This window comes from Azolla caroliniana, unplaced genomic scaffold (genome assembly GCF_043228905.1).
Source record: "Azolla caroliniana isolate FFs.n. ecotype wild unplaced genomic scaffold, voAzoCaro1.0.p SCAF_8, whole genome shotgun sequence".
NCBI lineage: Eukaryota > Viridiplantae > Streptophyta > Polypodiopsida > Salviniales > Salviniaceae > Azolla > Azolla caroliniana.
This window is the reverse complement of record NW_028230443.1, coordinates 18080812-18106385: the sequence shown is the minus strand read 5'-3', so window position 1 is coordinate 18106385 and position 25574 is coordinate 18080812. Positions and strand designations below refer to the sequence as shown.

At 40.5% G+C, this 25574-nt stretch overlaps 1 protein-coding gene and 1 long non-coding RNA gene across 2 annotated transcripts; both read left to right on the top strand.

The window, feature by feature from the left end:
* Positions 1 to 6950: 6950 nt before the first annotated feature.
* On the top strand, positions 6951 to 8868 carry LOC147861218 (uncharacterized). The gene is made up of 2 exons (XR_015530129.1): positions 6951 to 7301; positions 8023 to 8868. It is a non-coding gene; the product is annotated as an uncharacterized LOC147861218 (long non-coding RNA).
* Positions 8869 to 15118: 6250 nt separating this feature from the next.
* Positions 15119 to 21134, top strand: LOC147861217 (phosphatidylinositol 4-phosphate 5-kinase 9-like). The gene is made up of 8 exons (XM_087323396.1): positions 15119 to 16374; positions 16743 to 16907; positions 17111 to 17276; positions 17371 to 17481; positions 17760 to 17947; positions 18697 to 18857; positions 19010 to 19250; positions 20600 to 21134. Exons 1-8 carry the CDS (start codon positions 15137 to 15139, stop codon positions 20889 to 20891), a joined length of 2562 nt encoding a protein of 853 aa, XP_087179522.1. The 5' UTR covers positions 15119 to 15136; the 3' UTR covers positions 20892 to 21134.
* The last annotated feature ends 4440 nt before the right edge of the window (positions 21135 to 25574 follow it).

Sequence of the window (25574 nt, the reverse complement as noted above, 5' to 3'; positions counted from 1 at the left end):
TGTATACGCTATTCTTATCGACGGGGCACTCCCATCCCGTAGCTTCCCAAATGCCTTCCGCGGTGCTTCGGATCTCATTAGAGTCGGTTTTCTCGGTGTTTTCTAGCACTGCCGTCCAAAAAGACACCTTTGCTCCCGATGACTCCTCGACACGTATTCCCGCGGTTGTCGCGTAATTGCTCTTCGCCGCTATTTCCTCCTCTAGGACCTTCTTCATGCCGCCTTTTCGGAAGTTCGGTCGGAGCGGCTTCCGAGAGTCCATCGAATGAATCCGATTTCCCTTGTAGTAGATAAGATCCTGTCATAGCGCTTCCTTGTGCTCGTCGCAATCTCTCCGATCATGTTCGGTGTTATCGCACCATATGCATCGACGGTCCATATACTTGGAACTTGTGGGACGGTCATCCGACTTCTTCACCATCACGATTTTTAGATTCTCCATCTCCTTCAACAACTGCTCCACCGTAGTTGCATCGATTCCCTTCTCAGTCGTAGCTTCCCGACCCCGCGGTTGATGGTCTTCCGATACGGATCTCGGTTTCGGAATCGGTTCCGAAACCCTCTTTTCTTCGTTGGCAAGCCATTGCCCCCTCTTTGTGTATCACGCGACAATATCCCGCATGCTTTTCCATGTTTCGGTGAGGCCACTCTTGGTAGTCGTGTCCTCTAGAAGCACTCCAAGATCCTTCCGGTTCGGGACATCTACGGCTCGTAAGAACATGATAACATTGTTCGGTGCGAGGATAGCTTGATCTCTCGCAGACAACCTCCCGAACCGACTTTCGAATGCCGAAAACACATCGAGGACCTTCATCCCCTTGTCTGGTGTTTCTACCCAATCCTCGAATCCTCTCCGCGTTGCCTTGGAGGAGTCCTCGATAGCGAACGTAGTCTTTAGCGCCTCTTCAAATGCTTCCCACGTCGAATTTTGTTGTCGTAGCACGTGGATACTTGCTTGAAGCTTGTTGGTAGCTACCCGGTTCAAGGATGTCACTTGCAGTCCTTCCAAAATCCCGCATCGTATCATTTCCACCTTGTAGTTCCGAAGATAGCGCGATACGTCCTTCCCGTTGAATTGCCTGATCCGTTGCACGAGCCGCTCTACTGTCGCCGCTATCTCCGACATCGCACGTTGTTCTTGAAGCATCCGCTCGAACATCATCATCATGTTGTTAGCCTCCGGTTGATTTTCCATCTCCTTGCCACCCGTTTTCACGTCGGGTTCACCACTTGTGTCATGCCTTTCGGCTCCGGATCGTTGCGTGAGTTGGGTGGGAACCGCTGGGGTTTTGGACTAGGAGGAAAGAAAATTCTAAGGCAATTAAGAATATGAAATATATTGTAAGAAAGAAAGATATGAAAAACTCATGAATTCCACGAGTATAGTGTATTAGTGAGTACTCAAATTAAGAGAGAAAAATAGTTAGCAAACTCGTGAATCCCACGATTATATTATATTAATCAACCCTTGTAAAATAATCAACAACCTCTATACATCTTTCTCTCTTCCTTATATAGTGTTGGAAGAGTCTAAGTTTATCACATGCAAGCATCATGCTTTTCCTATCTTTAGTTTTCATGCACACTGTATGTGCATGATTAGCTTTCTATCTCATCTTTTCTTTTAACTCGAGTGTCTATGCATGAATAACTTTTTGTACCATACATGTCTAGTATATTTACATGGGATAAAGTTTAGTATAACTTTAAAATTCATAATACGCTAGTATAATGATAAGGCTTAACATTATTAACATGGAGGTGCAAGGTTCGAATCTTGCCCTATGCATGTAATATATAATTTTATACTTTCTTCTATTTACAAATATGTCTCTTCATCTATTGAGAAACTCTCATCGGCCTTCGTCATCCAGCTCTTGCCGGTTCTGCTTCATCCGGTTCTCGCCGGTTTTCTTTATCCGGTTCTTACCGGATCCTCCTTACCGATCCTCTTTGTCTGTTTCTCATCGACTCTCACTGGCCTTCTTTATCCGGCTCTTGCCGGATCTCCTTACCGGTTTCAGTCCTCACCGGTTCTTCCTTCCGGTTCTCACTGGGTACTCCATATCCTATCCGAAGAAACCAAAAATGTAATTTTTCACGTAGTGTGCGAATTACACTACGACAACGGTAACGTTGATAGAGGCAAGCGAGTCACATATCTCTTTGATCCAGGCCATGTAATCCGCCACCGACATGTCCTTCTGTTGGACATTGCTCAACTCCTGTCAGAGTTGCAACTTCCGGGCTATAGTGCTCGTAGTGAAAACCTTCTTCAGGTTCCCCCAAGCCTCCTTCGGCGTCTTGGCGTCTTGGATGTGGCTCAGCAGCTGGTCTCCGACACTAGACATGAAGCACTACATCACTCTGCTTGCTAATTATTCCCACATTGGGAAGTCCTTATGTGCCGCATCAGGTGTTGTTTCGTTGGCTCCTTCGATGAAACTCCAGTAGCCATGCCCAAGCAGGTACTAGTGCATCTTATACGACCAAGATGCATAGTTGGATCTGTCGAGTTTCTCCACAAGGAGCGACCTAGCCATCCCTCTATCCATCACTTCTTTACGACCTGTTAGGGTTTGCTATCAGCGTTTGTCGGTTGCAGAGGAGGTTCTCAACCCTCGCGCTCTAATACCATGTAAACAATTACTTGCGGAAGCGTTAGAAAACAGAGAAAGTAGTGAATACACAGAGTGCGCGAGAGAGACAGAGAGAGTAGAACGTAAAAGTTATTATATTCAAAAACGATATAATTACTCTGTACATACAACTATGCTCAGTAGCATTATTTATACAAGTCCTCGTGGGACTGTCAGAAGTACCGCATACTTCAATGCTCACACGAGCATCTGACACTTACTACGAGACTATAATTGCCTAGTAGTCTACACTAATACTAGGCTTCCGATTACTGATTGGATCCGGCTAACCAGTTCCCCAGCTCACCGGCTCTGTTGCTTGTTGGCTCAGTTGCTCACAGCTTACCGATCCATCTCACTTGCCGGCTCAGGCTTATTCAGTCGATCCGGCTCCAGTTGAGCTTGCCGCTCAACAATAAGACTTCACACTCCTCAAGGCTCTAGTGAGAGAGTGGACGTTGTAGTGAGTAAATGAAGAGAGAGAGTGACCCTATATAAAGCACCCTCCTCCTACTTCATATTAAGTCGGTTCTGACTCCTTTTAATGCTACATTTTTGTATCTCTATTCTACTTGTGAAATATACACCTTCTTCTTGAGCATTTTATTTCTCTTGCTTATCTATCTTGTGTTCTCTTCTCTCCTCTATTTTTCTCTCTCTCTCTCTCTCTCACACACACACATAACACACATATCTATTCCGCTGCACAAGAATCACCATCGATTCTTTACAACGCACATCTAGTGTGCATAAACACTTTAGAAAAAGCATGATGCTTGCCATGTGGTAAGATATACTTAGCCTCTTCCATCACTATATAAGAAGGGGGGAAAGATGTATTGTTGTTGTTGATTTTTTTTCTATAAGGGTTGATTAATATATTATATTTGCAGGATTCACGAGTTTTTGATCTCTTTCCCTGATCTACTCTAATCTATTCCAAACTATTCCAATTTATTACTAGGATTTTAAATATTAAGTAAAACTAATTTACTATATTCCTGGGATTCACGTGTTTTCTATCTATATCTCTCTCTTTTAATCTATCTATTCTTATCTACCTAAAAATCCTTAAAATTCTCCTCCTCCTAGTCCAAAACCTCGACGGTTACCACCCGACTCACGCAACGATCCAACGTCGAAAGGCACGACAATGGGCATGACCATATAATATCTCGTGGTAAGATTTTACCGTAGTATTCTATACATGTGGATAAAGTGTGAGGGTTAAACGAGAGTGTAAAGAAAGAGGATTACTTTTGATCCTTGGGATTGAGACAACCCACTAAGGCCAAGTGTGAACTTGCCTGGGGGCCTTAGTTCTAGCTATAAATATGAGGCCTAGCTACCCTCATTTGACACATTATTGACTACGTCGAGACTCTATCCTTGTGGTGGATCAACTCTTGTAGCGAGCATGCCAGTACCAGGTACGACTCGACGCCACGACGGTGGTATGGGATGCCAATCGAGGCTCAAGTCCGTCTCAATCCCTTCGCTCGGGGGTGGCCGTGTGGATCGGCAACCTTCTTTCTCTCTCTCCTTTCATTTCTATCTATCTATATTATGCTTATGTAGTAGCTAGCTCTAACACATAGATTGGTATCTAGTTAGAGAATAAGAGTTTCTTTACATCGAAATAGGGTTCACTAAATAATATGCCATGAGTGTGGTGGCTTTGACAAGGATTAGAGCTTAGAAAAGAATGGGGTAGGCTTGGAGCTTTTGGTCAAGGTGAGTCAAGTGGGTTGTCCAGACTGCAAATATTTTCGACAACGGCATCTCAATGTTTGAGTAGTGTTCTCGGGCCACTTCGTTCTCTCTTCCACAACCATTGTGCGATTGGTCAAACCCTTCTCGAAGCTGTCGATGTGTGGTGATCTTGATGGTGATGAAGACCATGAAAACCCCCAAAGTCGAAGAGGAGATGGAGGAGAAGTGAAGAACAACAAAATTTATAACTTCCAAAATGTGAGGGCGAGTTGAGTGAATCACCGAGACCGTAGTCACTACCGACGGCAATGGTGCCTAAAAGTCAAGTGGTGTTCTTGGGTCACTTTGTGCTCCCTTCAATGACCAACATGCGAGCTAGTTGGTCCCCTTCTTGAAGTCATCAACACTTGATGAACTTCGTGGTGATGAAGAAGTAAGAAACCCTCTGAAGTGGAAGAGGAGGTAGAGAAGAAAAAGTGGGAAAATCCATAATTTATACCTTAACGCAAAAGTATTCTCTAAGATGTCAAAATGAAGAGCTCCTCCTTGACCTAGCTAGTGTCAATGAGAGATGTTTCTCAAGGTGGAGAAGAACTGGAAAATCCAAAATTAACCTTAATGCAAACAAGATCCTCCATGATGTCAAAATGAAGAGCTCCTCCTTTTGCCCCTAAAAGTTTTTTAACAATGAGCTTTGCTCTTGTCAATGAGAGATGTTTCTCGAGGTGGAGAAGAAGTGGAAAATCCAAAATTATACCTTAATGCAAAGAAGATCCTTCAGGCTCCAAGATGTCAAAATGAAGAGCTCCTCCTTTTGCCCCTAAAAGTTTTTTAACAATGAGCTTTGCTCTCCCATCGATAGGGTTTGAGAGAGTAATGGATGCCTTTTTTTAATTTAGCATGCACCTCACTTGCTAATAAAAAGCCGATAATAATATCCTTCGTACCATTCATTTGTCCACTTGATCTCCTTTCTAATCATAGTACAAGTAGCCCTTACCAATTGAGCTAAGGCTTTTTATTGTATTTAAATATAACTCATTTCTTGTCCTCTTAGCATTGCTTTGCCCTATCCTTTAACCTTCTATATATTTATAGTTTAACTTGTTTCCTTCTGTGCACTCCCCACGTCACGACAACGTCGCATTGTTAACAAAGAGTTGGTATTCATCTTTTTACACTTCTCTCTATGCCAACTAGTATATAAAGTAGAATCCATATTCAAGTGTTAGCGCATCCACATCCACAACCCTCCCTCTTGCGAATTGCTTCTAAGGATTATGGTGAACACCTCAACTTTCTTCCCTTCCACCATCCACACAAGGGCAAATTGATTCTCTAGATTCTAGATCCTAGTCTCACACACTATAAGCAATGGCTCTTCATTTTGTGAACAAATGTATTACCATTGTGGCTCCTCATTTCAGTGAACAAAGATATCTTAATAGTGGCTCTTCATTTTGTGAGGAAATATATTGTCATCACTACCAAACCCTCATATTCGCAAGTCTTGGGTTCGGACAGCTACACGACACGCATCAGAACACGCGTAGTTACAACGTAACCAATGGGGAACCTACACATTACTGAGTGTTATTCCCTTATCTAGATAAAGGATCCTGCATTACGTGTGACGTTCGAGTTCGGACGTTCATTTCTCATGTCTGAATCGATCAGAGCTAGAGAAATGCTCTGCATCTCCTCGTGTAAGGTTGTTTGCATCGTCAGATCTCACGGGTCGCATGGTTGGGTCACGGGAAAAAGCAAAAAGTAGCGGTATCTGACTATATGAAGAGTTGGAAATATAAGAAACCCACATATACATTTTGAAGGTAGCAAAGAAGTGCTCTCAATGTGAAGGCGTGACTAAGTGTATACACACACAAAACATACACATGACACGCCTACTGGGAAAGGGTGCAAGATTTGGCGATGGTGGCCTTTCAATGTGTGTGTGTGTGTGTGTGTGTAGATGATGATGTTACACGATGGTGTGGCGATGGTGATGATGGACATGCAGCAGGATTAGAGCAGTCATAACCTGGGGACCAAGAAACCATGGATTCAGACCTTGATCCTCCATCTCCACCATCCCCTACTACTACTCCTCCCCATCATGAAGAAGAAGAAGAAGAAGAACACCCACCTTCTGAACCGCCCTCTCAGGATCCTATAGACCCTGCATCTCCTCATGGAGAGCCCCCTCACAATACCTCCATCCAAGATGATGATGATAGTGATGAATTGGCCCATCCTCTTCCTATCATCGAAGATCCCCCTCGAGTTTCCGGCGATGATACTTTTATCTCGGAGGAGATTAATGTCTATCCATCTCCATCTCCATCTCCGCGGGCAGAGCATGTTCATGACATGTCGGAAATGTCCGCCTCTTCTTCGCCGGACATTACACACCCTACCCCTTCATCCCCTCGGGACGAGGAAAGGAGCCCGGCCCGCAGTCTCGGGACGGCAATCTCGGTGATTATCCACCGCAATCCCGATGAAGAAGAAGAAGAAGACACGGACACAGACACGGCTCCGATCGCCACGGACCATGAATTCTCCGTCGCCTCGTCCTCCCTCTCGGAGGCCATGAATCGTGTCTTGACCTCCCCTTGGATCGATGATCTCGACTCACGAATTGAACGCAGCCACAAAGGACGCGCACACACTAGGCCCGGATCGGCCATAGCCCCCCGTGACGAGGCCGAAAGGTCGCGTTGCGATGGCTATGCCTTCACTTGCTTCCTCGACTACAATCGATACATTCGCCTCCCCCCGCCCCTTTGCTACCACCCTAACTTTGTTCGGCTCGAGAACCTCCCTTACGACAATGTGAACGAGTACGTGAGTTGGATCCCGTCCCCGCCCGGATCGACCTTGGCTGCCCGGCAAATGAGCATCGTGAGGACATCGACCCCATCGTTTAGCCTCATTTGTCGCCCAAAGGTCAATGTCCACTTGGATCATGTTAATTTCTCCTTTCAATGTGTTGTGTTGTGTGTGTGTGTGTGTGGTATAGTTACAAGTATAATGGTGAGAGATGATAGAATTTGTAGGGGGTCGTTACTTTGTTGTTGTTGTTTGCGTAGATTGCCATATTATTAGCAAATAACAACAATAGGGAATAGATAGTAATGTCACGAACTCGTGTCCTTGTGTGCTAGACACCAACTCGTCTCCGAAGTACCTTGCAACTTGAAATAACCATTTTGGGGGGGAGCCAATGGGGATTGTGTGTGACATGGAGAGAAGGTTGCACAATATAGCATTCATCGCCTAGGAACTCGGGATCAACAATTTATTAAAATGCCGATTCATTTGAGAGAGAAAGAGAAGTTACATTTCACTTTAAGACATGTCGTTAGGAGGATTGTGCATGTGTTTCAAGGAGCACATAATAAGTGTCAATGAGAGGTGGAAAATGCAAAATTTCATGATCTCTTTGTAGACCTAATTTGAGTCCCATTTTTTGGATAGGCATCAACATATAATCATTTTTATGGATAAATATATAAAAGATGTGTGTAAATTGTGTAATTAGTTACTAATAAAACAAAGGTCTTCTTGGCTTAAAATGCTGAATAAAAGTGATATTGGATGCTATGTGTCCCTATAATTATGTACTAGGCACTTGCCATTCAAAGTGTTTGTGTTTGTGTTTATGCAGGAGGTGCATCCACATCCTGCCATAGGGGTTGCAGTGGATGTTATTGAACTCCCTAAACAATATCTATTTGTCGTAGAAGTCCGTGGTTTAAAGAACACTAATTTAAAGGTTTCATTTAAAAACAAAGTTCTTATATTTGTGAAAAAAGTGAATGGGAACTTAAGAACAACATTCCTTGGAAGTTTCGGGTACTTTAATGTGTATAGGTCCGAGTCGAGAATAGCAGCATTTTGAAGATAAGTGGAAGACGAAAGCAAGATGAGTCGGAACTGTCCCATGACTTTTTGAGATGCATTTGTGTAGAGCGTGAAGGTAGAAATTTCACGAGGAAGTTTAATCTTCCACCGAATATTATCATCGACAATATTTCAGCTTCTTTTCATCGTGGACTCGTATACATTGCATTGCCAAAGAAGCCTTCCCGATCTCAACACAAACCTTTGAAAGATTTGAACGTAAGAATTATGTCATAGTCAAAGGTAACTTTTTTCCTTTTTTAACAAGCAAACTATGAATGATGACCGCAATACATAGAAAGCATGAGTATATTTTTAACTTATACTATTGACAATACACACTTATCATGATTATTCAGACCTATTGTAAATTCTAGTGATATAATACCAATCACAGAAGGGAAAACCCGCATAGGAAAAGGCTTTCCTATCAGTACAAAGTGATATTCTATAAATCAACCATATTTAATCATCAACAAAGTGATACAAGAATTGTGTTTGGAATCACAATGGGATCTTTGTAATGTATGATGGATTTGGAGTATCCGAGAGTTAGAGAGTACAATGGAAGATGTTTTAACTCAGAGAATAAATTAGTTACCGTATGAAATCATACATGAATGAAGTTGAAACTATAAAACAAGGTGACATTATACGGTTGGCATGGAAACAATGTTTAGGGATGGGGCTGATTGAAATACTATTGTATGTGATCATCTCAATGTGTACTCGTGGAAATCATAGGAATTGATTGATTTTCATCCTATTTATATCAGTGTATCACCAGTTTTTAAAATTTTACCATGTGATTGGATACTTTTCGTATTAGACTCGACTTTCTTTAAAAGAAACATATAAGCATGATGATTTCATTGGTTTGCCTTGCCTTGGGGAAAAGTGATTGAGGACAAATTATTTAACACGAATATTTTTTGCATTCTTTTCTCATTTGATTTGTCTTCATAATAACTTGTCCATATGATTGTTATGGATGATGCCAAGTAACAATACCTATATCTAACCCTAAAAAAAACCTTAACAATACACATCTTGATGTTATAGACGTTGATTACAATTGTAAACAAGTGGACAATCTTTTTGGCTCTACAATGAATGAGAAATATTGTCATGCACCTAGATTACGTAACATTACTATTTAAGCCTTGATTATATACATTATGTAATTGAAAATGAAATGTCTCGTATGTCATAATTGTGATGATTGGCATGTATGTGAAGTTCTTCAAAGTTTCACACATCGATCAATGGCAATAAATAATTAAAGACGATATTTTATTTGTTTTAGTATAGAATATTGGGATTTTTTTTTAATATGGCAATGCAAACACCTTGTTACATATATGATCATAAACGTATATAAAACAAGACTCCATGCAAATCTAAATAAACATGCAGAAATTGTATCATATTAGGCCTATACATATCTTCAAATTAATAAATTGCGCTTGTTAGTTTTCAAATTTATCTACATACACATCTTGGTCAATGTTAGGGGTTCCTAATCACATGAAAATGTACACACATAATCATAAAGTAAAGAAGCAACATAGATGTTCAAAGCACACACTCAAAAGATATAATCAGCAATCAATTGTGGATTATACTCTAGCGCAATCAGCCTACAGTTGATTTAGATCTTAGTCGAAGTTATTAATTTACATTTTAAGCTTTGGATGGCTTCGAATTCTATCAATCTTCTAGTTAGTCGGTAAATATTGTAATTCATACAAATGATTTCCTATTTGTTGTAAATCAAGTTTCCTAACCCTAAATTATTTCTACGATGTATACTTATGTACTTATATAAACTTTCGTGTGATTTGAAGCTACAGACCAACGATGTATTGAGAATTTTGAAACATGAAAGCATGCTTACTTATTTACTAATATAAATAAGCATATTATGGCAATTTTCCCTAAGGATAGTGATAACAACGGAAACGAAATTTTCTAATGCCTCGAAAAATGTCCTTTGTTTATCATTACAAGACAATTGCTCATATATTATCCACATTAGCTTGCTTAATGCTTTTGATATTGTAAAGAAATATACTAAACATTAGAGTAGAATCTAACAAGGTGTAAGCCAAGTAATTAAAAAGTGTCTTTACTCCTCCACTAAGCCTACAAGTTGAATCCAATTCATCTTGAATTTCAATGGGATATAAAGTTCACAAAAACGACAAAACTCCTTTTTACAAGTTCCTCATTACTTCAATGTCTAATTAACAAGGCAAAAATGTTGACATTGCTTCAGTTTCCACACTATCGTCAAGGGAGGCAAGATTGATTGATTGATTGATTGATTGTCACAATTGTGAAGATTTGTTCACACCGGGGGCAGAAGAGGCAACCTTTCTTTTCCTTTTCCGCAGCCCCACAGTCGTGTGCCTAAAAGGTACCCTTGGTAGAAAAATCTTTGCGTGGAAAGAGTTGTCACTTTTGCTTTGATTGGTCGGCTTTAGAGGTACTAGGGACAAAGCATGAACAAGTAGAGATGAAGAGAGAGTAAATTGGCATGGAAGGAGTGCACATGAATTGAAAATGGTGTGTGCATGCACACTTATCTTTCGTATGTGCAAGAAATATAATTATCTTTTTTTTATTATCAAAGATTCATCATAATGTGAGAACTAGAATTGGTGTCAGTGAACTTGAGGGTTGTTACGCAATATATGTTAGATCCTTCAAAGTTATGAGACAAAATAGGGAACATAGAGGACCTCAACAACACACACATATACACACATACATATATATGTACATATAATAACATATAACATATATATTACACACACTATCTATGTTTTGTCTGTTTTCAAGGGAGACAATGAATGAATTAATGATATGAGTGAGGAGAGGAGAGGAGCTCCATTCTCTCTCAACCTCTATCTTTGTACCAGACAAAGTCACTCTCTTTCGATATCCTTAGTACCCTAGTTAGTTTCTCTGCCTAGTTCCCCCTTTTCTCAATCTCCTAAGTTAAAACTTTTGCATCATTAAAGTTGTTGTGTTGTTTGTTAAGCTCAACTTAGCTACCATCCTTGTATAGCTTAGTGTTTTTCTCATCCTTTCAAGTTTCTCTCTCACAAACACAAAGTACATTTACATTCATGTTAATGCATTCATTCACATACATGCACACCCACATAAAATCAAAAGCACGAAGTCACACAATCATACATGCTTCGACATACACATTCACACACATGTAGGTGCACACATACACAGACATATACATAAAAAAAACTACATGAAACAAATGAACGCATGCGCAAACATATAAGCAACACATATGTGCATACACAAATCTACACACAATACTGATACATGGATCTGAACATACAAACATGTGAATACATTGCCCAAAAAATGATATTCCTCAACCCAACAATGCTTGAGAAAAAACCTCAAGTAGTTGATAGAACAATAACTCATGGATCTAACCTAATAACTCAATGAGCAGACACAAACTAATTATTTGCGTAGTTCTTCTAGTTAGCCAAGCCAAAAGTATTCGTATGTGGGCACTTCATTTTATTGTGTGTAAGTACTTGTATAACTTGGTTCCATAAAGGATACTTTCCACTTCAACATGCTCAAAACGGTACGTAACCTCCGCATTGTTGTAGTGTAAAAGCATCCAAAGAGTGGGAGACTAAATGTTACATTGACATTCTCAGTTTTAATGACTTAGAATAGCATTAAGAATCTTCATAATGATTCAAATTGCAAGAAAAAGCATGTGATTACTTCATTCAGGAGAGTCAAGCTTAAAAGAAGAAGAAATTTCTAATGATCCTAAATTTCTATTTCCTTGATGGGTCTAAGGCGGTGATAAAAAAGGACTTGAATATGATGGAAATTATATGATCTTCTTTATGACGTTGCATCCCATTGCAAAATGGGGATTATATTGAGAGTGATCCAAAATCGACCTACATACCATATTGAATAACTTTCTCATTGTGTTTGATTTATGAATTGATGTGAACCACATTTGTAGTTTAGGCTATTGAACATGATGGTATTATTTTAAACGATTTACATGTCAAACGTAAGAAGCTTTCTCTTAACTAAATTATAGTTAAAACGAGACACCAAAGCCGAAATGTCTGATCCGCAACATGAAAGGAATATTCAATAATTTTCCTATTTTATTCACCGATTCCTGTCAATCCCCATTATCGTGCACTATTTTGGTAGGCATAAAGTTCTTCTAATCAAAGAATATAAGAAAAAGTGTTTGTATCTTATGAGATGTGTTTGTACTTTTGAACTCAAAATTCTTAAACTATGCTGGGGTTTTTTTCCCAATGCCGCATCTAGTCAAAATGACAATATTCAATATCACATTATTGTTTTTGTCGATTGTCGAGGCAGGATATACGCTACCATTAGTTGCTCATATGTATGTGTATGCTAGGGGCGAGTTGTTATTGGCCATAGCAAATAGAACAAACCTACCTCGATTATAGAGATCATCTGCTCACCCAATATTGGAGTTAACACATATCATAGTAAGAAATGGCTCCATATATCTGTACAAACTTTTGTACTCAATTTTTGTAATGCGTTTTACTTCTTTTTCCTTTCGACAACCATATCATTAAGGCGAAAGTAGAGGATTTATCAATTCCTAAACCTATTGTGGATTGTCAGATAAAGATTTAACTTATTCTTTGGCAACTATAAGTATCACTAGTTAATTTAATTACGCTAAAGGTAGGTTGTTATCACCCATAGGAAATTAAACAAACCAATCTTGATCATGCAACCTATTTGCTCATCCAATATTTTAGCTTCCACATGTGATTGTAAGAATTGTTTATTGTATAAACATTATTTGTAGATTTATTGATTTTTTACTTTGACTTTGTCCCTTCTTTGAATAAATAAATCTAAACAACAGTATAAGTAAGTAATCTCACAAGGGTTTATGAGAATGTTTTCTTGTTAAGCAATTCGCTCTCATAGCAAAGCATATCCATTCTCGACCCATGGTATGTGTGATCTATTAGCATTCTAAAGTTCAATTAAACAGAAGAGCATGTTCATTCATTGTTGTAGCTTGTAGGTATGTGTTATCTACTTCTGAAATCTTGTATCATCATTTCCACTATAATCCTAGAGGTTAAAAAGAAAACTTTGATTGTTTCCCGCTTGATGTTGTTAAACAACATAGATGATTAGTTTGGAATTTGGGACACAAAAGGTTTCATTAAAAACATGGGAGATTAATGATTGATGAAGAGGTGAGAATTGTGGTAGCTCACATTTGAAATCATGAACGAGAAAATCTCGAAACTAGGGATCATGTTGATTAACATAATGTTTCTTGTCCTTAGAGATAATGAAATTGAGGTTAGATGACTCCGCCATCAATCATGTATCTTCCCTAACGAGGAATACCACATGATTGACCCAAACATCAAATAAGATAATAATAGTGCCATTATTCATCACACATAATTTTAGACAAAAACATTGGCATAACATGAATGTAGTCATTTCAATCTGGTTTTCCAAATACTTTTTGAGGTTAAGCATGACACATCACATTGCTAAGAGTATGATAATCATAACATCAAATCAGGAAACAGGAGATTGTATTCATTCATTCATAAATGATTAGAGACAAAGCGAGAGAGAAACGGTCATGAAAGCGAAAAAAAACGTAAATTATTTAAATGTGTAAAGCATTAAAGAATGATTATAAAGTGTTGTATGATAATCATAACATTCTTAAAGTTGAAGCATGGAGAGAGCTTACCATTCAATGTATCAACCTTTGCCATGTCTTGTTATGGTTTGTTATTGACATGTATGGTAGCAAAGCCCATCTGCATCCTCGACGAGACAATTATGTGGTCACAATTCATCAACAATTCCTTACCTTCGGGACTTATTCTTTTTCGCCATTGCATTCTTGACATCATTTTCGAGATAATTGAATGGTGTGTTATTGACTTGTGAATTGGTTAGGGAGAGAGACCCCACAAATCATTTTCGAGGGGGGGCTTTTTTCCTATACTAATCATAAGAACAATCCGTGCCCAAATTTCTATATACATATGTACATATGCCACTGCAAGGTATTTTATACACCACGTGTTTAAGGTTTCGAAGCCCCGGGCCTACTGTTCAAATGGATGACAATAAAGTCTAGGCAATGAAGAGAAAGGATCGAACAAATAACATTTAACATTGTAGATAGCCTGTTTGTTGACTTAAATAGGAGTGATTTTTTTTCCCAAAAAATTTACTACTTCCATTAGTCAAGCGGCAAGGCAAAAATAGGAGAGATTTTGATGGTTTACTGAAGCACCCAACCTAAATGCAATGAATGTGCAAAGTGACCAGAGAAACAACCATCATTCAATACATGTTATATACAATTGTGTGTATATATAGTATAGATAATATGTGTATGCATATAACATTTATGTATATGTATTAGTATACAATTTGTATGTTTGTATGTATGTATGTATACAATTTGTATATATATATATATATATATATAATATGCATACAATTTGTATGTATCTGCAGAGAGAGACAGAGACAGAGATCAATTAACTTTTGTTCCTTCCAGATGGTGGGACTCTGTGTGGAATGAACAAACTCATCAACTTCAATTTCAAACAATACCACATTTTGTTTTTCTTTCAAATTGCAATTTTGCAGTGATCTCATATTCCGTTTCTACAGAGGAAGAAATTTGGGGTAATATTGCAGGCATGTAAAAAAAGAAAAAGAAAAAACAGAGAGAAAAAATTTACACTGTACAAAACTGTACACAATTCATCAAGCAACATATATATATATATATATATATATATATATCAATCTGTATGTCTACCATTCTGGTCGACAGCGATCCTGAGAAAGAAGAGAATCTCCATACCTCTGTCCAAGCTGGAAGATATGATCAAATTTATCCATCCAATGAGCTATGCCTCACAAGAAACTCGAGAATTCCGCAGATTCCACTTGATGAAGCTTTTCGAATCGGTGGTTATAATTTGAATTCGCTTTACAGCCGGCTTCTCTTCGAATCCAAGCAAGACAGAATCAAAGCAGCATCAAAAGAGGGCAGACCAGAAGAACTGAGATGCTGGAGAGAGAGAGGCCCCAATGATACATGGGTTTATATGTGGTCTGATGGTGTCACATTTGAAGGTGAAATGAACATATCCACAAATTCTGGGAAGGGGAAGTTCACATGGCCCAATGATGCTACATATGAAGGCACTTTCTTGAACAGATGCTTACATGGAGAGGGAGCATACACAGGTTCAAATGGGTATGCTTATGAGGGGAACTGGATCATGAATCTCAGACATGGATTTGGTCAACAGCACTACAGTAATGGAGATGTATACAGAGGCTCATGGTACAGAGGGAAGAAGGAAGGATTGGGCACATATACATGGGCTAATGGGAACTTCTACAATGGAGCTTGGAAGGGCAATGCCATGAGCGGAAGGGGGAAACTGACATGGAACAATGGCGATAGCTTTGATGGTGATTGGGCCCATGGTGAAGAGCATGGCTATGGTGTATACATGTGGCTTAGCAGTGGTACCTATATAGGGACATGGAGCAGAGGTCTCAAAGATGGCAAAGGAACATTCTTTCCTCCTGGCATGGAGCCATGGCTGGTCCATTACAAAGAGAATCCATGTACTGCTTCTCCCACCAGATCGAAGCATTCTTCTTCTCTGCGCTGGCACTCGGCTTTCGGTGTCCGGAAGTTTCTCCCATTTGTGCAGGAGACGCAGAAGGAGGTGATGATCATCTCCCACAGCTCTTCGCGCTTCCTGAGGAAGTCATCATCTCTGTCAAAACTTGTGACGAAATCGCTGAATGTGGACGATCTGACAGAGAAGGATGGAAATGATCTATTCGCGAGCTCGGAAAGGAAGGAGACTCTGTGTGTTGTGGACAGGGAGTATGCTCAGGGAGTGCTCATTAACGAGATCGCGAAGGCAGGAAAATCGCAGTTCTATGGATTGAAAAGATCAGGGGGGAAAATCATCAAAGGACACAGGAGTTACGATCTAATGCGAGATTTGCAGCTTGGTATCAGGTACATATTAATGATCTCTTAGGTTCCATTGTTTCTCTGCAACTTAGAAGAGTCCTTTGATCTTTTGTTGAAGTGACATGACCTGACATGACGTGACGCGCAAGTTAGTTACTGCATCTGCCATGGAAAGTGGCAGTCTTTTGAAGATTCTTTCAAGATCACTGATGGTACATACTTTTCATGATCCAGAGACTCGAATGAAACAAAAAAAAAATCTAGAGTAGGATTCTAAATGCTAAGAATGGAGGAAATTTTTGCAGTGCTTATCACTTAATTAACTTATAAATCATCCTGATTTCAGCGCAATAATAACAGAGAAGAGATGATTTCTGTTTTCTGACATACTGCATGTGGTGTGTTTATTGAAGGTACACAGTCGGTAAATTCAGGCACATCGAGCGTGACCTCGACCATGATGATTTTGCAAAAGAAACTCAAACATGGATGAAATTTCCAAGGGAAGGCTCTAAGCTCGCGCCATCTCATCAATCTGTGAACTTCAAATGGAAAGATTATTGCCCTTCAGTTTTCGGGTACTCTCTCTCTCTCTCAATCTTTACCATGGAATCATTTCTCCTGTCGACTGCAGAAGTTTGGCTTTATTTCTTTCAATATTCCTTGGATTCATGAGAGAGAAAAAAAATCAGTCATTCTGTTTCGGTTTGAGACGCATGAAATGCCTCCCAATCTAAGCCCGAGATAATGGACTCTGTCTCATCGATCTATTCATTCGCAGGATGCTTCGAGAAATGTTCAAGATTGAGGAAGCGGATTACCTCATGTCCATATGTGGAAACGATGGTCTGCGAGAGCTTTCATCTCCAGGGAAAAGCGGGAGCGTCTTTTATCTCTCCCACGACGAGCGGTTCTTGATCAAGACTTTAAGAAAGCAAGAGATGAAGGTGCAGCTTACAGGGTTAGAAATTAATGGAAGAAAACTGCATCAATATCCTTAATTCTGTATCATTTATATCAATTATGCTGTGCTACACACAGGTCCTATTGAAGATGCTGCCGAAGTACTACAATCATGTTTGCAAGTATGAAAACACGTTAATCACTAAGTTCTTCGGTCTCCATTGCATCAAGCTCGACGGGGGGCACAAGGTAGTAGAGGCCTCATTTTCTCGATATGGATTTAGGGTTTCGGGATTTATGGTTTAGGGTTTAGGGTAGCTAGATAAACATCTTCCGTCAGAGAATTAAGTAAGGAAGACAGATCCTTTGTCTGTTTGCATCTGATTTAGATGCTACATAATCCATGATATGCTCATTAATCATGCTTGGTGAACCCTAATACTTCTTCTATGTCCGAATATATAATTATCAGTTTGGATTAAAACACTTCTGCTTCTGTTTCTGTTTCTGTTTCTTGGTTTTTGAAGGTTAGATTTGTAGTGATGGGGAACGTCTTTTGTTCGCAACTGAGGATTCATCGTAGATATGACCTTAAAGGTTCGTCACTTGGTCGCTCAGCAAACAAGCTGGAGATTGACGAGACCACCATACTTAAAGACCTTGATTTGGACTTCACGTTCCACATGGAGCCATCGTGGCGTCGTTGCCTTCTCAAGTAAAAACCCTAACCAACGTTCTCCTCTTCTCAATCCTTCTGATTTTGCCCTAACATAGATTCGTAAGAGCAATCATCAAGAGCAATCATCAACGATTCCCAATTTTTCTGACTAACGAGAGTGTATTGTTGATAAGAGCAATCATCAAGATCTTCTCGATGGTTTCGTTAGTTACCTGATTTGTCATCGACATTTTTCCCCTCCTCAGAATTTCTGTTTCTATATTTTGTGAATTTGTTCCAAGTCCTCATGATAGTTCATGATATACAATATATGTACATGGTCTCCAGATATGGAAGCTTTAACAGTAGTTAATCCTTTTCTGGAAGATTGTCTCCAGATATGGAAGGTTTAACATTAGTTAATCCTATTCTGGAAGCTTAAATCTAACTTCCAGGCCATATCCAACTAATGGAGATGAGCTTATACAACAGTAGAGTTCCTTCCAAACAATTTTAGGATCCGAAGCATGACAGAAATACAGGCTTCACTGGAAATCCTTACATTGCTCTACGTTAAAATAAGGCCATTAACAGATTAGTCTTTTAAAATACATATGAGTTAATCTAACGTGTTAATGTGATGTGTTAATCTAACATGCTAACATAATGCGTTACGTTGATTAGCATTAATCATATGAATATGCTGCATTAGCACAACAATTGCCACATAATTAGAGTATCATTAAGGTGGATTGGCTGAATTGATTTTCATATGGGTTATATCATCATTACTCGTGGGTGGGCAGGCAAATTGAAGAAGATTGCAAATTCTTGGAAAGTGAACAGATCATGGACTACAGCCTCCTGTTAGGCATTCATTTCAGAGCCCCACCACAGCAACACACAAACAGATACATAAGCAATGAAGGAAAAGAGTGCATAGTGAAGGAAATGAATGATCGTGATGGTAAAGAATCCAATAGTTTGAAATCTTTTTATTTTTATTTTTTTCTACCTACTGAAACAAAGAATATATGCATTGTGATTTGAATAAAGAAGAATGTGTAAATTTGATGAAGTAATTGATGAGAAAGGAAGACAAAAAATGACAATGTGCAGAGACTTACAGAGAAGGTCTAGTGTTGGTTGCGCGTGAGAGATGTGCGATAGGAAGAGGAATCGGAGGAGAAGGAAGCCATAGCCTGCACAGCAGAGGGAATGGTCTAAGTGTGAGGAGAAGCTATAACTCATCAACAGCAGGAGACGAAGAAGAAGAAGAAGCCGAAGAAGAAGAAGAAGAAGAAGAAGAAGAAGAAGAAGAAGAAGAAGAAGTTGTCGATCTAATTGCAGGAAGTGCGAGGTAGAATCAAACCATTTCTCATTATTAATCTGCTTCAGTCAATCTTTTATTTTGTTTAGCCTTATTTTAAAAATTCACTCATTTTCTTAGCACCTAAACAGGTAGGGCTTATGATTTGTTCAGGAATTTAGGGTTTGGTTCATTATTTTAGGGTTTTCATGGTTGTGGTTTTAGGGTTATAGCTTAGGGCTTGCACCATGTTGTTCAAAATCTTGACATTTTATTATACAGTTAGTTTTCTGTTTTTCCTGGGTTTGTTTTTAACAATTAGCAACGGTTCGGTTTTAATGGTTTGAAACTGCATTTTAAACGGTTTGATGGTTTCATTTTTTATTTTTTATTTAAAAAAAAAAAAACTTTTTAAAATTTTTTAAGCCTAATTCTCACATCTAGGAAAAATCTTTAAAATTTTAATTTTGACTTTAGTTGAAAACCGAAACCGAACCACAAAACCGCGACTTTAGTGGTTTAATGGTTTAACAGTTTAGATTTGACCAAACAGTTTGGTTTTTACGGTTTTGGCTTAACGGTTTCATGGTTCGGTTCGGTTCGGTTCAGTTCGGGGTTCAGGTTTCAAGATTTTTAAACGGTTCGGTTTGGACACTCTTGAACTGAACCGAACCGAACCGAACCCTTGGGGATTGTTATTTGTTTATATATTCTTATGGTTTTACAAGTTATTTTTTGGGGGGTTTTTTACTCCTACTTGTTTTTATTTATTGCTAATTACTATCTAATTCAATTTTTTGTTCTAATGTCAGATATTTTTCACTGCTATAATTGAGGAGTAGTTTTTTTGGGGCTAATTAATATCTGATTTAATCTTTGCTCTATGTTTAAATATTTTTCAATACCGTATAATTGATGGGGTATTTAGGGGATTAGTTTTGGTGGTATGTTTAAAATATTTTCAATACTATATAATTGAGGGGTATTTAGGGGATTAGCTTTCGTGTTATGTTTACAATATTTTCAATTCGGTATATAATGAAGGGGTATTTTGGGGATTAGTTTTGGTGCTAGGTTTAAATCATTTTTACTACCTTGTGAAATGACTCTACATATTTTCAATTCGATATAATGATGGGGTATTTAGGGGATTAGTTTTTGTTATCTTGTTACATATTTAAACCTTGAAACAACACTTCAATGATTGAAGTAACCTCACGAACCTATCCTAAATTGTCTATGATTGCTAGAAGCATATATGTATCATGTATGTATGTAAGTTTTCACATGCCATCAATGCCTCGGTTTTTCATCCCAACTCCTTTGTTGCCGCAATTGTTTTGTCAGTAAAACCTCGAGATTCTTCTGAAACTGTTGTGCGTGATTGATTTACTTGTCAGAGTACGAATCCAGCTAGGAGTGAACATGCCAGCAAGAGCGTATCGTCGAACAAGAGAAGACAAAATTGCCACGGAAGCCGATCAATGCATATGCGACGTATATGATGTGGCCCTATGCTTAGGCATCATCGACATTTTACAAGAGTATAACGCATCAAAGAGACTAGAACATGCATATAAATCAATAAAATTTGACTCGATATCAATATCTGTTGTGGAACCACATTTTTATTCTAAAAGGTTTCAAGAGTTCATTAGAAAGGCATTTCCCGACGATGAGCAAACACCCTAATATACCCATTTCATTTTATGAAACAAGAGCATTACATCTCGAGCACTCCCTAGTCTAGGTAATCTAAAATTCAAAATGATTTAAGTAATGTGAAATAATGTGTCGAGAAATTGATACTTGTTTCATGAATCATAATGAAGATTGAAGAAAAGCAAAATTTTTTTATCACAACAATAATTCAAAAGATTTAAGTCATTGATCACATGGTTGATGCATTGTAAACAAAATAAAGTTATTCTATAAGGCGTCGTCTTATTTGATCTCTCTATTTTTCGTAATCTTTTTCATCTTCTCTCTCTCTCTTTTATTACAAAATAAGAGTGTCTTTTATAAAAGAAGAATCAAGTTTTTTTTTTTCCAAAAAAAACTCCTTCCATTAGTTATAAAATTTTACAAATGAGACGATTATGTACAAATCCCTAAAGGGACGCGATAGTTCCATCTAATGTGGAAGTCCACTGACTCAAGAAAGGGAGAGGACGACCATTATTGGATGAAGGCTATGCGTTGTCTTTCAACTCCCTCGGAGCCACCTTTAAGGTCATCATATTGGCTCTTCAGAGTGGCTACAGTTTCACTCCATATCTCTTGCAGTAACCTTGTTGGATGGGCGGTTTGGTTGGAGAAGACTTGCCTACATCGTTGTTTCTAGAGAATCCAAAGGGTTATTGGGTTGACCAATTCCAACACCTCTTGAGATTTGTCATTAAGAGGAATAGAGTGGACATTGCCGCTGGCGGAGAAAAGGACCTCTTGTGCTTTTATCACCAAAGTCATCCCCTCCTCCTGATGCTTGTAACGGCCAATTGCAGCCTGCCATGATAGCCAACATATATTTCCCCACTTGATTGAACCTTGCACTTGGCATAATTGCAACAAACGGCCAACCCCCCGCCATATTCTATGGGACGTTGGGCAGTCCCATAGAGCGTGTCGTATGGATTCTACTGCATGTGGGCACTCTACACAATTAGGAGAGCTAAGGTTCCCACGTTGCCATGCTCCCACCGGTAGGGACTTATGTATTAACAGCCATTGGAAAGTGGTAATTCGCCTCGCGTGTTGTTACTTCCAGATTTTCTGCCAAAACTTGGTGATTATTGCGAAGGGAACTTGAAATGAGTGCCAGACCTTTGCAGCAGCCGGTTCTCAGGCGGCTTGAGCAGCTAGAATGTGGCGACCCAATCTAGTTGTGAATTGGAAGAAAGGGATGGGTTTACTTCCTTGCCTCGCATAGGGATCACGCCATGTCCATTGCAAAGGGTCCCAACTGACCTTACGTAGCCATGTGTTTTCATGAGTACATATATGCCAATCGGGTTGTACTTTAATCGGATCAGGATCTACAATCCATTTATGACCGGTGTACGCGAGTACTCGAATGGCGTTATTCTGTGTGGGTGTCTCAGTGTCTCGCAATTCAGGGCCTTCGCGTCTGTCTGGTGATCCCCTACCTCTCGAGATCAGAGAACCCTCCTCGTGGCCTATCCATTTCTCCATTGTCGTCCTTTGAGTAGAAGATTCCCTAATCAGTAGCGCGTTAATGATTTCCGATCTCATAGTCCATCCGCCCTTGATTCCATGGAGTATGTTCGCTTGATCTTGTAGTGGCATTGACATAAACCGTCGCCAACATTCTATACTTTTGCCTGGACCTTCTGCAATGTATCCCCATGACAACCCCTTACGTGATCCCAGTAGTTTATTAGATTCATCCTTGAGGCATGGGTTCCATAGGATACATTGACTGAGCCAGGCAGGTTCGGATCTCGGTTGATCACACTAGAGCCCTCGACGAATGTCACACCATGCCTTCCACATGGATGCACTGAATCTGTCCTCCAAATGGCGGGAGAAACTAGGTTTGAGATCCATGTTTAGGATCCATCCCGTTTGGGGGGCCCAATTGACCCCTTTTTGTGGCGTAAAGTAAGAGAAACGTAACCTCAGTAGCATTTTCCAACAATCATTTCCTGGTTGGAGTCCTCACACCACAAATTTGGCAAGTAAGGCCTTCGATTGTGAAAGGGGATCAATAAGACCCAATCCCCCTCTCGACTTAGGCGTTGTGAGTATAGGCCACGCCACCTTGGCGCGAGCTACAAGGTCTTCCTTACCAGACCAAATGTAGTTGCGAACCAGTCATTGAATCTGATGTATACTTTCCTTGGAGATTGTCGAGCATGATAGACTGTACCATGTTGTTGCGAGGAGTACCTGATTTGCCACTATGATGCGACCTGCTAGCGACAATTTTTTAGAGCTCCAATGTATCAACTTTTGTCGAATGGAAAGGATAACGAGTGCAATCATAGTCTCCGGCGGTATGTTGAAACCAATTTGGAAGCCCAAATATTTGGTGCTCGCTCCTTGATTGATCCACTTGAAAGCGGGGTGTGGGTGCCACGCCGGATGTGTTTTGTTACCCGTTCCTTTGGGTGAACACCTTCGATAGATCTGCGACTATTGGTATTCAAGGGCGTGGTACGTGAAGGCTCGTAATAGAGGCGTCGAGAGAGAGACAGGGCTCAGAGAGAAAACACTAGCGAGGTCTTGATAGGCGTGGGCAGCGTTGAACTCATAGGTATGGATCAAAGCACAGACTCATGGAGCAAATTGGGCACAAATCAGATATATTACTATGACAGAAAAGATTACAGAACATGGCCTATGGCCGGTGACCTTACAAGTTTATCTAGTTACGAGGAACTAAGCTAGTGCTTCCGCCTATATTTTTCTTCTCTCTTTCTCTGAGGTACTGGTCCTCGTTTAAATAACTTTTCCCTTAATACATAGCCGAGCCGTCGGTGGCCCGTGATACTCGGACTCGGCGTTTGCTAATTCCCTCATTTTACATTTCTGTCCTCTGGACAACACCTGGCACGCCTGTGGGACAGGACCTTGTCCGTCGGACCCATAACTTACAAATTACTAACAATATTACAAAAATTGCCTTTTAGGCATGATCCTTGTTTCATTCCTCTTTTAAGATGTCGAGGATGTTTTCGGGGTCCAGGGTGGTGGCAGGGTGGTCTGGTTGGACTGTCGGTGCGGGGGGTTGAGTTTGGTCCGGGGGTGTCATATCTTCTCGGGCGTCCGCCTCAGGTGCGGCCGATTCTTCTGGTGGGGGTGTGGGTTCGTGGGCGCTGACCTCTACTTCGATAGGATTTGGTACCGTGTGGCCGTCCATGGGATGTCTGTTGGCCAAGGCAAGTTCCTCCTGTGCCGTGTCCATGATCTCCTTGCTGGAAGGTTCTTCCTTCTGCTCTGTGGCCGTTGGAGGAATGGTTGGGATGGCTGCGAGTCGTTCTCGTTCGAAGGCTTCTGCTTCCAGGCAAAACAACATCTGACCGTCATTGAAGTCCTCCATTATTTGCTCGATTGTCGCGGTGTGAGATTTTGCCAAGGACTGGTAATCCTCGGTTAAATCTGCACGTAGGTTTTGTATGCTGGCTTCGTCCATTTTGTAGAAGCCGCGGCCCTCCTTCCGTCGGTTCTCGGCGTCGGCGCGTAAAATATGCAATTCGGTAGCTTGGGCTGCCCATTCGTCTCCTGCGCGACTTAATGTTTCCTCGACCTTTTTGGTAAGGTGTTGGCGCTGTTTCTCGATCAGTATTCTGATGTGTGTCTCATCCATGTCGGGCTGTGCTCGGATGGCTGCTAATTCCTGTTTTAAGCCGTCGACCTCGGCCTGAATCTTCTGTGCTCTTAGCTCATAGATGGCTTGAGTGTTCTTTGCATCCGCGGTTACGAGCTGGAGAGCCTGCTCGTAACGCTTGGTGAGTTCTTCGGTGGCTTGCTCCCGTTCTTTTTGACATGTGGCCCGGATTTGTTCTCGTTCGACGATTCTCTCTTCTTGTAGGGCGAAGTAGGAATCCGATAATTCGTCTTTTTGCTCCGAAAGTAGCTTGCATTTGATGAAAAACTCGTCAGCCATTTCTTTAAGGGTCGTACGCTGACTCTGCAGCTCGGCATTCTCCGTGATCATTCTCTCCTCCCGTTGGTGATTTCTTTCCTCCTGCCAATGGTTCTAGTCTTTCACATTGTCGAGCGCGGCCTGTAGGTCTAGGACCTCCTTCTCTTTCTTTGCCACTGTGAATGCGTATTCCTCCAGCTTGCTATTGAGTTCGGCTTCTTTGCCCGCGGCTTGCGCTTGTACCCGGTCCAGTGCTTCGTTCTGCTCGTGTATCCTTTGGTCGGCCTGGGCTCTCATCTCGGCCATCTGCTTCGAAGCTTCTTCTTTTAGGCAAGCCATCGCCTCTTGATGCCGTTGTTCGTGTCTCTCGGTTCGCCGTTGTTCTTCTTTAAGCTCCGCACGGTAATCCCGGAGCAGGGGTTCTGTCTGGGTTGCCACCTCCTTGGGTGCACGAGGTGGTGGTATCTCGGTGGGCATGGGCGCCTCGGTTGTTGTGCAGGCATCGACCATTTGTAACGAGTCTGTTTGTGTACTGGCTTGCATCGTCAGGATTGAGTCGGTGATGGTGCTTTCATCCATCATTGTTATGCGTGGAGGCACTGTGAGGGCCTCGGTGGTCGTGACCGGAAGGCTCAAGAGTTGTTGTTCCGGCCGGTTTTGCTCCCAGGCTGCCAACTTCTGGTTCGTAGCGTGCCATAATTTTGTAGTCATCTTAGCCTGTTTTTGGGCTATTTTTATCTTTCGGGCCATGTCTTTGGCTGCCCGCG